The sequence below is a fragment of the Physeter macrocephalus genome, chromosome 3 (assembly GCF_002837175.3).
Source record: "Physeter macrocephalus isolate SW-GA chromosome 3, ASM283717v5, whole genome shotgun sequence".
NCBI classification, from domain to species: Eukaryota; Metazoa; Chordata; class Mammalia; order Artiodactyla; family Physeteridae; genus Physeter; species Physeter macrocephalus.
This window is the reverse complement of record NC_041216.1, coordinates 11270300-11286646: the sequence shown is the minus strand read 5'-3', so window position 1 is coordinate 11286646 and position 16347 is coordinate 11270300. Positions and strand designations below refer to the sequence as shown.

Sequence of the window (16347 nt, the reverse complement as noted above, 5' to 3'; positions counted from 1 at the left end):
GCCGCTGAGCCTGTGCGTCCGGAGCCTGTGCTCTGCAACGGGAGAGGCCACAGCAGTGAGAGGCCCGCGTACCGCAAAAAAAAAAAAAAAGGTTAAACAGAGTTACCATATGGTCCAATAATTCTACTCCTAGGGTATATACATCCAAGGGAAGTGAAAACATATGTCCACATATTAAAAAAAAAAAAAAAAAGCAACATTATTCATAACAGCCAAAAAGTAGAAATAACCCAAATATCTATCAACTGACAGATGGATAAATAAAAGGTGGTGTGTCCATACAATGGAATATTATTAAACAAAAATAGAAATGAGGTCTTGATACATGCTACCACATGGATGAACCTTGAAAATATTATGCTGAGTGAAAGAAGCCAGTCACAAAAGACCACATCCTATTTGATTCCACTAATATGAAATGTCCAAGATAGGCAAACCCATAGAGACAGAAAGTAGATTAGTGACTCCTAGGGCTGAGTGATTGGGAAGAAAAGAGGAGTGACCCTTTTCTAATCTTAATAGGTATAGGGTTTCTTCTGGGGATGATAAAAACGAGTAATATTGGTGATGGTTGCACAGCTGTAAAAATACTAAAAACCATTTAATTACATGCTTTAGATGGGTGGATTGTGGCGTATTTGAGTTAAATCTCAATAAAGCTGTTGTTTAGAAAAAAAGAAAAGAATGAATGTGTGATTGAGGCTCAGAGAGGATGAGGTACTTGCCCAAGGTCACACAGCAGAACCTGGACTCAAATGCTTGGATGGGAGAGGAGGTGACCTCCCTGAGTAACCCCTAACCAAGCCCCAGGTGAAGCCTCCCCAGCCCCCACCTCCGAAAGGCAAACATTGACTCTGCAGACCACAGGTGGGAGAGGCCAGTGCAGCAACTGCTTCCCCTGTGCTTGCCAAAGGCTACTTTGTCAGGTGGGACCAATGGAAGGAGCAGGTTTTGCCCAGCGGGACCCAAGAGAAGGGAGGCAACTCCAAACTCAGGCTGGCTGCCATCTGCATTGCTAGACCCCAGTGTCCCCAGCTCCAGCCACCAGTGGTTCCAGGATGCTCCCACTCAGACCCTCTGTCCATGTGGCTGGCCCCTGGCCGCCCTCAGCCAGAGACATGAGGATACGTCCCTGCCAGGGAAGGGGTCAGGAGGATGGCAAGGCCCTAGTGGTGAGGCACATCTGAGCGTGAAGTCAAGTCCGCCTGCCCCTCCCCCCGTGGCTGTCTAGGACAGCCTTGAGAACAGACACCTCACCGGGCCCAGCCCCTCACCCTGCCCCGCCTCCACTGGGCTCTAGCACCAGCCTCCACCCAGCCCAGCTGGCAGCCGCTGAGCCCCCCGCTGGTTTCCACTCCCTACTCTCTGCGCAGAGGCCCGTCTGTCCTGAGGGCTGGGCTGAGGCACGAGCTGCCAGGCCTCTGACAAGTGGTTGGTATCCCCCAAACCTCTACCAGGCTGAATCCAGGTTTGAAGCCTGCACCGCCTTAGTTCCCTGCTCCACTCCACAACCTCAGCAAGCTTCGCCATCCCTGCCCCCCAATCTGGTCACTAAGAGGGGAAGCGGTCTCCCCGCAGCTCAGACTGCAGGGCAGGAGCCACAGCGAACCCCGAAGAGGGGGGGAGCCAAGAACACCACGAGGACCCCCAGCCCTCAGTCCCAGCTATGGGTGGAGGGAGCCAGAGAAAACCCCGGCGCCCCATGTCCTCTCCCCGACATCCTCACCAGCCCCCTGCAGGTCCAGCGCATCCTTGTGTCCAGCCAGTTCATCCTCAGCCCCCTGCCACAGGTTCTACCCTCCACACCGACCTCAGACGGAGTCCAAACGTCCCCAGGGCTTTAGGGACACTGAGTGCCCGGCCCCCCTGTGCTCTGAAGTCCAGGGATGAGACACACCCTCCCCTCCTCATATGTCACTTGAACATGACTCCCTGACCAAAAACTCCTTCAACGGACCCATCACCTGACCCTCTGCAGGCAGGGTCAGAGGCCCTGGTCCTGGGATCCTGCCATCAGAGCCCCAATCACACCAGCTTGGCCTCCCTCCCCACAGGGGGGCTCCACCACAGCCAGCCCCACGCCAGAGCAGGATGCCAGGGACATCCGGATGAATGAGCCCAAGTGGTCCAGCCCAAGAACTAGAGCGCAGACAGTGCTTGTGGGAAAAGGGCCAGGCCTGGAAAAGCCAGGCACGAAGATGGACGTGCGGCAAAGGGCTATTCCTGGGACCCAGTTTGTTCCCCAGACCCCAGGACAAGGACAGTGTGGTGGTTGCCACCTTTGCAGTGATAGAGGCCTCTCATGACCACTGCCCCCACTACAAACACTACTGGTCATCAGCCCTGGACAACATGCTGGACTCTAAGCCAAGGAAACCCAAATTCTTGAAACTACCCCGCGGTGCAGTGGTTACCATCCGGCTTACAGAGGACACGGGCGAGCTGCCCAAGGTCACCCAACTGACGAGCAGAGGTCAAAGTCAGAGCCCCAGCGGGGCTGCTACCCAAACATCATTATCCCAGCCACCCCTTACAGACTCACACACATGCATCCAAGCAGGGGAGGCCAGGTTGGGAGGACTCAGCCCGCGCAACCTCGGCGCACCTCTACAGCGCCCTGGGTAGCGGGCATGGCCTTGCCTCCCACAGCGTGCTGGGGGCAGTCTCACCTCTGAGCCGAGGCCCACGCTGACCCGCCACGCCGCATGACCTGACAGCCTTTCTCCACAGGAGCACTGCAGACCCCTGGGCGGGACAGTTCTCCAGGCCCGGCAGCATTTAGCAGCCGTGACCCCCCACCCCGGGAAATGCCAGCAGCACCCCCATTATGGTGACAACGAAAAGTATCCCCGTGCATTTCCAAATGCCCCAGGTGCTGGTACCTTCAATGCCCAGCTCAGGCCCCACTTCCTCCTGGAAGCTTCCCCATCCCACCCTTGTCTCAGTGACCACCCCCCTCCCTGCTCAGGACCCCAAATTCAGCATCTCCTGGTTGGGCCTCATTTTCCCACTTAGTCCAGAAACACTCCGACCATTAACAGTGTTCCCAGAGATCAGAATCCCCGGAACGCCTCATACTGAGGATTCTGACTCAGGATCCACAGCAGGCAGGTAGTTAAACGAAGGGACTGCCTCCCCTGGCCTCTCCGCCCCAGCTGTCACTTTCCTTGGGGACACACAGCCACACCCCTCTCCCTCCTCCCCAGCTTGTCTGCACCAGGGTTTGGTAAATCACACACAACCACATCTCTGAAAGAACCCAAGTTTTGAGTCTGCAGCATCCCTGGAGGTCAGACAGAAGACAAAGCTCTGAGGCCCTCTGCACCCCACCCCCGAGCCCCGCCTTAATCACCTCTCAGGAGGCCAGATGAGCAGCTGCCCCTTCGACCTGGGCTCCCTGGACTCTGGGATTAAGCGCTGGGATTAAGGACGGACACACTCCTGGTCGCTTTGAGCTCCAGCAACACGCATGTGTGCATGTGTGTGTGTGTCCATGCAGCCATGCGGGTGCACGCATGCGAGCACATTCAGGGGCATTTCTGGGCATGTGTACAGGTACACTCGTGTGTGTATACCTTCGGGTTGTCTTAGGTGGGCTCAGATGCCTGCGTGGGCCTGGGTGTGTTGGTGTGAGTACAAGGGCTGCATCTCTGCGAGTGGTCCGTGTGCACCTGGTAGAATGTGTGTCCCTATCTCTGGGCGCCTGTGTGTGTTCAGGTATGTTTGTGGGTCTGTGTCTCCACGCGTGTGCACAGGACAGGGTGTGGGCTCAGGACTACCTGCTTTTTCACGTACACAAATGGGTCTGCACGTGCACGTTTCTATCTGCGCATCAGATTGGGAGAGCATCTCCCAACTTCGTCCACTATTCTCCCAGGAGCTGTTAATACTGTGGCCACCCCAGGTTGTTGGCAGCAAGCCCCCTAGAGCTGAGAAAGTGGAGAGACAGCAGTTTGGGGGCTCCTGACTCCCCTGGCCTCACACCTGAGTCACTAAAACAGCTGGTGGCAAAAGAACAGGCCACAAATGTCCCTCCCTGCCCAGACCCCAGGGCCCCCATGCATCAGCCCAGACGCACAGCAACACACCACCACACACGCATGCGCCCACAAACCCAGACCCTCGCCCAAACCTAAACAGAAACATGGCCTTAGCTCCACACGGATAAAGGATCACCCTGGGTGCAACCACAGACTTGCAGACGGTCCCCCGAACTCAGAGCCGGAACCGCCTCTTCTGGAGCTGAGATTGTCCCAAACCAGCCTCCTGGCTCCCTCCGCCTCACGCGAGAACAGGATTCACCCATCCAGGGCTCAGCTCCCAGGGGCCACCCAGGGACCTGCCCTGGGGGAGCTGTTCTGCCTCTCGGTGCTGGGGACCGAACATCCAAGCTCTGTCTTTGGGCTCGGTGTCCTCATCTGAACAGCGAGGTGAGGGGCTGACTTCCTGTGGCCCTTTGCCCTTGAAACTACACTTCTGGAGGGGAGGGTGAAGGGAATGGGGGGTTCCAGGCCCAGAGGGCGAGGAGTAGAGTCGTCCCTCTAGGCCTGACCCTAAACACCCCCTCGGCCCTCAAGACCCCTGTCCCCCAGGGGACTCTTCGGTTCTGGGCCCCTGAGTCACAGCTGGGAGACGAGAGGTTCCCATCAGCCCCGAGGAGTGAGTAAGGCAGAGGCCTCGGGGGAACCAGAGAAGGAGAGGGAGAGAGAAAAGGATGGGAGGGAAGGAGAGGAACAGTGGGCCGCAGAGGAGGAGGTGTGCAGGAGGACGGCCGGTGGAGGGAGATGGAAGGCAGAGGAGGAAGATTTCTCATAACCAAGCCTGAACCTCCAGTAACCAGGCAGGAAGTGCCCTCTTGCCCTAGTGCTCCCCGCTGCCAGCCTCCACTCTCCTCTTCTCCAAGCTCGGGGATCACAGGAGGAGGGGGCTGGGGAGAAAGGAGGAGATGGGACAACAGGGGAGAACCAGAAGTAAAATAGACTGAGGAGGTGTGAAAACATGAAGAAGGAACAATGTAGCAATGTCTGAATTGGGGGAAATGAAACAAAGTAATATGTGTGAAGCTGACCAGGGAGATGATATAATGGGGGGGGGGGTAGCTGCTGCAACAATGTATCCAGGTGAGGGCTCCAAGGAGGTAAGGATGTAACCCTGTGGGGAGCCAGACACTATGAAGCAAGTAACAGAACTGGGGCTTAGCAAAGAATCCTATAGCTTGTAGAAGAAGAGCAGTACCTGGGAATCTAGAACAGGGAGATAGGAGAGAAGGGTCTGAAAAAGGGCTCACTGTGCTTGGGAGCTGGGAGAAGAGGCTGGTAAATGATTCCCAGAGGAGGGGACATCTGTGCTGGGTTTTGGAGGATGAGCAGGAGTTTGCTGGAGAAGAGCAGTCCACGGAGAGTGAACAGCATGTGGCAGACATGAAAGCAAGAGAAACAATGTTGTGCTCTATACCCAGGGAATAGCCAGGAGTCTTCGGTGGTAGAAGGGGGGCAAAGGGATGAGGCTGGAGAAGCACACTGAGTGCCATGAAGGGAATCAATCTGGTATAGAGTCTTGGGCATGAGGGCAGCTGGTTGGGTCAGGAAAGGCTTCCTGGGAGAGGTCAGTGGGAGCTGGGCCTGCAGTCTGGGCAGAAAGAGACAAGTAAAGAGAAGAAACATGGTACAGGGGATGGTGCCCTGCCTAGGAGTCAGGAGACAGTTCTTAGTCCCAGCTCAGCCACCAACTTGCTGTGTTACTTTGGGCAAGCCACTGTACCTCTCTGAGCCTCGATTTCCCCACGGGCAAAACAAAAAGGCTGAACTAACAGCTCTCAGAAGACTCTCACTATGACTCGAGAGCATTCCTTCGGCCTCGGTTTCCCCTTCAGGACAATGACAAGTTGGACAACAGTGTTTCCAAAGGCCTTCCAGCTGAAATCGTCTTCAGTCCTCTGATCTTTCCCCAGCCTGGGCTGGCCTCAGCCCATGGCCCAACCTGAACAGAAAACATGCAGCAGAGAAGCCCCGTGTGGCAGCCAAGAGTCCCAGTCCCAGCTCGGGGCTCCCCCAGAGCAGCCACACAGGCTCACCCAGCAAGACCTGACTGGCCTTAAATTCATCCTCTCGGGGCACCACACTTTACAGATTGCAGCACACGAGGTAGCATGGAGCAGAGCTTGTGCATCAGATAGTACACTGAGGCTAGACTGTTTGGGTTCAAATCCTAGTAAGTGTGCCACTTACTATCTCTGTGACCTTGGACACGTTTCTTAACCTCTCTGTGCCTCAATTCCCTTTTTTGTAAAACCAAGGTAATAATGGTAGCTCCTTCGTAAGGTTGTAGAGATTAAGTGAGCTTTTATACATAAGACATTTGGCAGAGTAACTTGCACATGGCAGGCACTCCACAGGCATAATTCAATATTAACATCATCACACCCATGCTCTTGTTGTCATCCCATGCCAGCCCCTCAACGTGGGGCTGCACCCATTTTACAGACCAGCATCCTCTACCTTGAGGATGGAACCCAATGCCTTGGTTTGGACTCAAAGCCCACCTTGTGAGCCACTGGTTCTCCCATGCTGAGGCCCTCTGGTGTTCAGCCCCAAAACACCCCGTGGCACAGGGCCAGGCACCCAGGAGGTGACCAGTGAATGTCTGTTAAATTTAAGAAGCAATACACTCTCATTAGAAACAGTGCCGCCTACAGCGATGGCTCTTCCACCCCAAAGGGAGGTATGTTCCCATCTCCACAGATGCCTCTCCCTGAGCTGGGACTCACTACCTTTAACCGCACTTCGGTTCCCTAATAGACCATGACTTTTCCCACCTCTGAGCCTTTGTCCACCTCGATCCCTTTGCCTGTATCAATGTGCTGCCGTCCTTCAAGGCCTGGAACAAAGGACACCTCCTCCATGGAGCCCTCCCTGATTCTCCAGAGCCAAAACCAACTTCTCTTTCCCCTGACTCACTTCCTCAGCCCCTCACACCTAACCGGGAGCTTCCTGAGGTCAGGGAGCAGATTGAGCCCCCTCAGTGTTCCTAGTGCTCAGCACAGGCCAGACACAGAGGGGACAGCAGTAAACAGTGCCTGCAGTGACTGGCAGGTCGGCAGCAGGGAAGGGACAAGAACCCAGGCACTGGACTCCCTGCCCAGTTGCTCCTCTCTGCCCAGGAAACCAGACTCACAGCCCAGCCTCCAACTGGCCTGGATCATGTCCCACAGGCTGGGAAGGAACGTGGTGCTCAGCGCGATGGGCAAGGAAAGGGCCCCTCCTACCCTGGCCCAGGAGGAACCACAGACAGGCCACTTGAAGGAAGCAGGCCTCCCATCCTCCCCCCAACCGAGCAGGTCTGCCCTCCCTTCTCAACTGGGATACCCCAGGTCAGGCCCTGCCCTCTCTGGCCTCTGGCCTTTCTGTTAGTTCCTCAAATGTGAAGACTGGAAAGTCCCCTGGGTCACCCTACCCAATTTCCCCACTTTACAGATGTGGAAGTAGAGGCTGGGGGCAGGGGGAAGCTGCCCATGGTCACATGACAAGCCACCTCTCAGATTCACCTGAGACATAACAATCTTAGGGAAAATTATAATCATTAAAATAAGTAAAATAAAAGTAACTATTCAGGAGCAGCTTCCTTTTAACTAGCTGCCAACTCGTTAACTAGCTGCACCTCCCCCCAACACCGCTCCCCATCCCAGCCTAGTAAATGAGGCGTTATTGGCCCATTTGACAGAGGAGGAGAGTAAGGCTGAGTCAAGGAGTCGCTTGCCCAGGTTCACGATGCTTCTGTGGCAGAGCTGGGATTCAAACCCGTCTGGGGGAGAGAGGCAGGGCCTCCTCCCTGCTTCTCTTCAATGCCTCCCCTCACAGCACAACACGCCTGCCACAAACCCACCAAGCAAGGCTCACCGACAAGACGCAGGACACACGCAAGATACACCCGCACACCCACAGTCCCCAGCACAGGGCCAGGTAGAGAGCAGGTGCTTGATCAATGTCTGCAGAATGAACAAACTAGTCCATCAAAAGACAGGCCCGGGCTTCCCTGGTGGCGCAGTGGTTGAGAGTCCTCCTGCCGATGCAGGGGACGCGGGTTCGTGCCCCGGTCCGGGAGGATCCCACGTGCCGCGGAGCGGTTAGGTCCGTGAGCCATGGCCGCTGAGCCTGCGCGTCCGGAGCCTGCGCTCCGCAACGGGAGAGGCCCGCGTACCGCAAAAAAAAAAAAAAAAAAAAAAAAAAAACAGGCCCAGTGCCCGAGCCCACGCAGCCCTGAGCCTCCTTGGCCTGCCCGATGCCCCCAAACAACGTGGCATCTCAGGAAGCAGGCTCCAGCTGCTTGCTAACTGCCTCAACTGGGGCACACTGCTTAACCTCTTGGGCCTCTGTGTCACCATCTGTAAAATGGGGTAACAATACCTACCTCACAGGGTCATGGTAAGAACTGAGATAAAGCATGTTAAGCACCTGGAACTGGGCCTGGTACGCAGCACGCGCTCTGTAAGTACCGGCCACTATCACTGTCACCATCACCATCGTGCCTGGCTCCCCGACAAGGGAGCAACTTCAGGGCAGGAGCCAGGTAGAATTCAGCTGCAGACACCCTCACCCCACCCTCAACGGCAGCCTAGCCGTGAGGAGGTGGCAGGAAACACATGGTAGGTGAGCAAAGGGCTGAGACAGACATGGGCACTCACCCGAGCCATGGGCCCTGGAGAGGGTGGCAATATATGGGTGCTGCCAGGCACCCCGAGGAGCAAGAATATCCTTCCCCTGCTCCCACTGTAACGGCCCCCCCACCTCTCCAGGAGCTTTGCCTGCTCAGTCCCCACGCAGCCCCCCAAATCCCAGCCCAGGAAGGGAAGACAGGCCTAATGAGCCACCCACAGCACCCTGGTGCCCGCAATCGAATTGGCAATCAGCTTGCTGCAATTAGATTTCCCAGATCCTGCTCGTGATTGATTCTAAATTACCCTTATTAAAGTCTGGGCCAGTGAGCAGGGCTTGCGGGGTGGGGGCAGGACAGGTGGGGCCTGGCTGGCAGCTCAGGAGGTGCAGAGTTCTAGGAGGGCTTGGGCTAAGGCTGATCCCAGGGTGAAGCAAGCCCATGGCCCAGAGCGGGGTACAGGCCCTAACCAGCATCATCCCCCACCCCACACCCACTCCTCAGATTCCTCCCCAGCACCCCCAAGCCCCCACCACTCATTGCTCATCTCAGAAGACCCCAGTCCTGAAGGGGTGTGATAACACGGTCAGCAACGGGGCAGACAGAACCCAGAGTAGTTGAAAAGCAACTGAACACCCAGCTCCACCAGTGCCCAGCCGTGTGAGCTCTGACAGGTGGCTTGACATCTCCAAGCCTCTAAATGAGTGGAATGCCACCAGCATCAGAAGGCTCCATGAGACCACCTCCCCAGTCCTTGGGCGAGGCCCCAGGCCATCTCTGGGCTTCCGGACTCCCACCTGTGAGACAGCAGGCTACAGGCTGCAGGGCTTCCGGGGCTGATGGTCTCTTTAGGGCTCGCCCACCCCTGAGGTCCTATGCAAACAACAACAGTCACCTACTCTGGGCCAGGACCTGTGTGATGAATGGAACACAGCCGAGGCACTCCCCAGCTGGGAGGAAAATGGAAAGAGCCCAGTGTCACCATGTCCTGGGCTATACCTCAAACAGCAAGGTCTCTCTGGGGTTCCAGGACTGGAAGGGCCTAAGAGTCATCAAGTCCAACCTTCTGCCTCCAGACTTACCCACAGGCTGCCAACAGCTCCAAAGAACCAAATTCCCCATGAACTCAGTACCACGAGGCACTGGAAAGTGCTTCCTCTAATCTGGCCCAAATCCTGCCTGCTGCAGTTGGGAGTCCAGGCCCACGTTCTCCCTCTTAGGGTAGCCCGGTGGGGATTCTGCTTTGGGTCATCCACGATCGTTCAAACTTGGTTCCCAAATTCTCCACCCCCAAAAAGCAATTCCTCGGTGAGATCAAGAAAGGGACAGGAAAAGAGCAAAACCAAAGCAGGTAAATGGAAGAGATCACTATTTGTAGGAGCAGCCTTCATTATTTTGTGTTGTTCATTCTCAAAGAACTCTGAGGCAGAGGTATTCTTAGCTCATTTTAAAGAAGAGGCAACTGAGGCTCAGAGAGGTTAAGTGAACTTGCCAAGATCACAGAGCCAGAAATTGGCAGAACCAGGACTTCAACCCTGGTCCAGTTGGCTCTGGGGCCCGTATTCCGTCAACAACCTCAAGCTGCACCCTCAGGTTTGGCGACCCCAAAAGAGACATAGCACCAAGGCCCAGGTGGGGACCCAGGGGTGGGAAGAAGGCAGACCTCAGCCAGCTGGGGCATGTAGAACCCTCTCCGCCTGGTATAAAAGGCCAGCGCAGGCATTCCCTGCCCTCCATCCTCAGCAGCCAGGTAGGGAAGGGGCCAGATCACTTGTCAGGGGCCACCCGCACCCCATCCCCCAGCTGGGCCCTCAGCCATTGCTGCTCAGACTCCCCCTGTAATCACGGCTTCCTGTTTGGCGCTGAGACTGGGCCCGGTCAGTGGGGGAGGGGAGCAGACACCCCTCTGGCCAGGGCCTGCTCTGGAGGGAGGGGGGCCGGAAGTGAGGCCTACCCGGCCTCCTGGAATCTTGGGAGGCTGGGAGCCAAGGCAAGGGGAGGGGGTGTCAGCTGACAAATATTTACCAGGCGCTGGCCTGATGTTCCCAGGATGTGGTGGAACATTAGGGGGGACAGCAAGACAAGCCAGGTGGCCTGGGACCAGCCCAGACCCTGCTCGCTGTTTCAGGGGGCAGTTGGGGGGTAAGCAAGGGGCTGGACCCTGGGACAGCCTCGGGCTCCAGTCACCCTGCCCCCCACCCCGGACACAAAATCACAGGGCTCCAAGCAGCTGGGCTGGAGCCCAGAGCCACAGGGCCTCTGTCCCACCCAGACGTGGTGGCCGTGCCTTGGCGCTCAGACCGCAGGCCCACCCCATACGGTCCCCTGGCGCCTCCGAAACCCACGGGCACACACCTTGGACCCAGCAGGACTCTGCCAGCCTCACTGTCACCCCAACTCACCTCCAAAGTAGACAACACAAAGCTCCAGCCTGGGCTCCAAAGTTCACAGTACTGGCTTCCTTCCTTCCTTCCTTCATTCATTCACTCATTCATTCATTCAAACCATTCAATTCTGGGCCAGGCAAAGAGTTGGACTTGGGGGTTCAGCAAAGAACAAGGCAAACACAGAGCCTCCCTAAGGCACTCATGGTCTATCAAGAAAGTATTCTGATACTTCTCCTGACTGCTGTGTGACCTCCAAGTCACTCCCCCGCTCTGAGGCTCAGTCATTCAGGCCAGAGAGAATCTTAGGTGCAAGGGGGCCAGGACTCAGGGATGGGGTGGTAGGGATGTAGATTTGGGCTCCACACAACTTTCTAAGGGTGAGAGGGGATTAAAGGCAGGCCTGGTCGCCTATGCAGAGAGTGAGCCACAACACTGGGGGCATCCAGTGTGTGTACAGGGGGAATGGTGGCTTTTTTAGACCCCTCTCATCCTGAGGTTCTAAACATTTCCCCAGTCCTGTGCCATGATCACATGACCCAGACACAAGCGTCCGCACCCCCCCCAATCTTGTTGACTCCCTGCACAGTTTATAAAGCTCTCCCTCGACCCCTCGCCCATAACCTTCAGAATAGCTCATTTACAGATCACAGAGCCTCGTGAGGCAGTGCAGGAGCAAGGGCTCCAGGGCCAGACACTTCCCCCGCCCCATGCAACATGCCTCCAAGGCTACGGTGAGAATTAAATGAAAAAAGAGAGGAGACATGCCCGGCCCAGTGCCTGGCAATGAGCAGGCATTCATGATATAGGTAATGTGGGCATAATTTGCGGGTAGGGAGGGCCCAGAGAGGTAAGTACCTTGCCCAAGATCACACAGCAAGAGAGGGTAAAATTAGGACTGCGGCCCAGTTCTATTAGCCTGCCAGGCCCTGGCTCAATCCAGCTCTGCCACGTGCCAACTGTGTGACATTGAGCAAATCACTTAACCTCTCTGTGCCTCAGTTTTCTTCATCTGTAAAATGGGAGTTCTAACAATTCCTACCTCCAAAGATTATCATGAGGATTAAATGAGCCAATGCATATAAAGTGCTCAGTGGGCAGGGCTCTCAGTATGCCTTAGCTGCTCTTTGTATTATTAAGCCGTCAGAGGTGTGGAAGCTGCCTCCCAAATCATGGCCTCAGCCACTGCCAGGCTCACCACCTCCCATCCCCAGCTGTCTCAGTTTGCTCCAGCCTTCAGGAATCCTATTACAGCCCCCTCTAGAACAACCCATCCCTCTCCCCGAAAGCAGCTCTGGGGGATGGTCCCAGCTCCAATGGGAGGGGCAGGAGGGAGGCCTGCAGCAAGACCTGGCTTCTAGGGGGAGCTCTGTCTTGACCCTCTCCTCTCCACGATGCCCCTCTCATCCACCCCACTTCTGCCCCAGCATTTTCCAGATGTCAAGCCCAAAGCTGTCCCTGCCCCAGTGCTGCCCTGGGGCCTCCCAGGACCCCATGCCCCAATCCATGGGGTGGGAGCAGCCATTTGTTTTCAAAAGGCCACACTGCTCTTTCTCCAGCAGAGCTCAACCCCACACCAACCCCCAAAATGAGGGAACAAGAAACACACTGAATTCGTAGCTGGGGGCACTGTGCTTCTCCCCAGGGAGCAGAAAGCACCAGGTTCCAATCCCAACTCAGCCATGAGAATGGTGTGACACCCCCCTGACCAATAACACCCCTAATAATAATTGTATACATCAAGTATTTGTCTCCAGTTGACAGGTAAGAAATCTGAGGGTCAGGGCAGGCTACAGCTTGCTCAGTGTCACATGGCAACCATTTTTATAGCTTAGCTTAAAACCTCCTCCTCCAGGAAGCCCTCCCTTGCCCTCCGGGCTCCCTCCTGGAAAGGCCCCATCTCCTGAGAGCTCACTGGCAAGCTGTGCTCAGTCTCCCCAAGGAGCTCATTTTCTCATCACAACACCCCTGTGAGGCTGGCACTGTTATTTGTCCCCATTTTACAATGAGGACGTTGAAACAGAAATCCCTTACCCAAAGTTTCTGTCCCCGGAGCCCCTGCCACCTTGGGTGCTAACAGCAACAGATTCCCTACGGTACCCCTGTGTCAGGGCCTGGCCTGGAACAGTCTAGGGGGTCCCCAACATTTAATTTTTACAGTGAGGACAATCTTGCCCTGGCAACCCAATGTTCACAGTCAACCAGAGGAGCTGGAGGCAAGAGGAGTAGGGAGCTCCTGGATACTTGAAATCGTAGGGGTAGGCATGGGGCTGGGGATTCAAAAGAATTCCCTGACTGATTTCCCCTTCCCATGGTCCCTCACCCTACCACTCCCCATCCCTCCCACATTCCCAATCACAGAATGGCAACCTTGTAAAAGAACAAGAAGTGAACACTTGCTGAGTGTTACTCTGTGCCAGGCACTGTGCTAAGAGCTTTATATGTTAACCCCACTCATTCTCCTATTCTCCCCATTTTACAGAGGTGGAAATGAAAGCACAGAGAGGTTAAGTAACTTTCTCAAGGTCACACAGCCACAAAACAGTGAACTCCCATCACTGGGAATTCAAACAAGGCTAAGTGACACCTAAATCCCTTTCAGCCCTGAGCATCTATAGAACACTTTTCAAGCTAAAATTTCCAGGATCCCCACACTCTGGGTCTTTCTGGGTAGTGACTTAAGTACAGCAACTGAAGTGGCCCTGAAGGCAGATGTCTCTGAGAGTCATAATTAGCTGGTCTCTCAGGAGAGGACTCCCAGAGCAGATGCCAGGACACACACGCACACACCCCAACTCACCATCTGCAGCACGAATGAGCCCCACTACTCCTACTGAGGCCATCCTGGAAGCTGCTCCATACACACGCACACATACACACACACACTCCCTTTCAAGCTGGTGGGCACCTAGGTGTCATCCTGCCCTTCCCCTACCCTGAGCCAGCCACTGCCCATCCCAGTGATGTCCTGGGAGGCCCCCGCCACGGAGGCCACTCCTGGAGCCATACTGGTTGGGGCTCTTCTGGTCTAATCTCAGTCCCTCCTGCTGCAGGCATCACCCTCTTCCTCTGGTGTGGCACCCTGGCCACTGGTCACCACCCATTAACCCTTTGCCTCCCAGGCCAGATGAGGTGATGTCCCTGCTCGGCAGCCAGGCCCCTGGAAAGGTGTGAAGCCTGGAGAGGGATGCCCCCCTACCTCATCCGGAGCCTCACCCCTCCTCTCCTCCAAGTCAACCCCACCATCTGAGCCTCCAGGCCCAGATCCCGGGGGTGTGCTTTATCTGCCACCCAGCACTGGGTCTGAGCCACGCCCACTCTACCTCGGCCTCAGATCTAGGGGCACCCTGCCTTATCGGGGCCTTTCACCTCCGTGCGCTCATTTAATTCTTTCTACCACCTCATGGGGCACGGATTACGAGCCTTGTTTTATGGATGAGGAAAAGTTGTTCGGCGAGGGACGTGACTGGCCCAGCGGTCACCCAGCTCGGGATCCTGCTGGGCTGCCAGGTCTAAAGCATGCTGTCCGGCGTCCCTTTCGTTCATCACACACCACACACTGACTGAGCTCTTCCTGTGGGCGAGCACACACATCCTCTCATTTAATCTCTCAGAAGGGTGTTATTAGCCCCGTTCCACAGAGGGGGAAATGGAGGCTCAGAGAGGTGAGACAACTTGTCCAAGGTCACACCACGAATCAGGGGAGGGATCAGGATTTGAACCCAAGGCTATGTGATTTCCACGTCTTTGATTTCAAAGACGGTCTTCCAGAAGTATAGCTGAGAAAGTGACCCAGTTGCTAGGATAGGCTGGGTCCCTGTTCCTCCCAGGGACCTCTTTTCCTCACCCCACCTGGGGAATAACTGGGGATGAGGCACCCAGCCCACCGGGCCCCATACTCAGCCTGGCATTCAACACTTCCCCACACCCTCCAGCTCATAGCCCCCAGATGGGAAAGGCTGAGGAGTAGCCTGTCTGTCCGAGCTGCAAACTCTGAGCCCCTGCCTGACCTCCTCCCATTTCACAGACTGGCCAACTGAGGCCCAAAGAGACTTGCAGTGGCAGAGTAGGCACCCGGGGGGGAGGGGTTGCCTGAGAGGCCTGGGTCCCTCTCAGCCTGGGGAATGGGGGGGACAGGCAAAGCTCCTAGAACCAACCAAGGGGATCGGGCCTAGAAACCCCCCAGTTCATGCCCAGGCCAGGCTCCAGACACGTGCCCATAGGGAACTCACTTGGGACCCGGGTCCCTCAAAGGGGAGGAGATGGCCTTTCCTCCTGCTCCCCCTGATGGAGCTGGGACTGAGCTCAACCCCACGGCTGCTGCGGTCACTCAAAGGGACACCCAGGGGTCACCTCATACATACATACATACTCACCACTACCTGCACACTCGGCCCCACTCAGGGGTGCATGCTCCACGCACGGGGTAACCCATGCACCTGCCAGCACACGCCTGCACACACACGCACACACTCCCATGGGCTGGAGCACACACCCACCACAGAGGTCTCCCCCTCAACACACTCACCCCCTGCAGGCACACACAGCATGGCCAACAGTCCCCAGCCCGTCCCCGGAACACATCGTGCACAGTGGGTCACCCTGACACGACCACACGCAGGTAGGGCACGATGGCCCCCATCCATGGGGACGGACTGGTCCTCACGCCTCATCCTTCACCCGTGCACACCCCACAGGTCCCAGCACCCTCCACGGAGGTGGCCACACAGGCGGTCACACTCACCCACCCCCTCAGGTCACCTTCACACAGGCCCCCTTCACCCCTCCCCCTCCCCGGGCCCCCCTGCCCTCCTGCCGCGACCCTCGGAGGCAGGAACCTAACGCACACCCTCCCCCCGCAGGGGGACGCGACCCGATTCCCTAAAAGTGGCCGCGGTCCGGGCACACCCACGAAGCAAAGCCACGTCTGCTCAGACCCGAGACACGCCCAGCGCGGCCCCGCGCCCGGACCCCAGCCTGGACCCCAGGCCGCCCACGGGGAAGGGTCCAGCCCCCGGGGAAACGAGCCCCCGGGAGGCGCGGGCGGCCAGGCAGTGGACCCCCGCCCCCCGCAGGCCGGCGCGGCGCGCGAGCCGGGGCGCGGGAGCGGGAAGCACTCACCCCCGCGGCGCGCCCCGCCAGCAGCAGCAGCAGCAGTGGCGGCAGGAGCAGCCCGCGGGCCCCTGGCCCGGCCGCGGCCCCGGCCCCAGCGCCAGCCCCGTGGGCGGCCCCGGCGCGGTGCGGCGGCCCGGGCTTCATGGCGGCGGCGGCGGCGGGGGGCGGGCGCCTTGGTTCCCCAGGCGGGGGCGACGGG

General features: G+C 57.0%; 1 protein-coding gene across 1 annotated transcript in view; it reads right to left on the bottom strand.

Annotated features, from left to right (window-relative positions):
- Nucleotides 1-16292, bottom strand: part of SDC3 (syndecan 3) — a 38112-nt gene extending 21820 nt beyond the window's left edge. Inside the window, exon 1 of the mRNA XM_007128485.4 lies at nucleotides 16155-16292. Within this exon, the coding sequence (XP_007128547.3) occupies nucleotides 16155-16292 (138 nt within the window). The remainder of the gene's footprint in view (nucleotides 1-16154) is intronic.
- Between the last annotated feature and the right edge of the window lie 55 nt (nucleotides 16293-16347).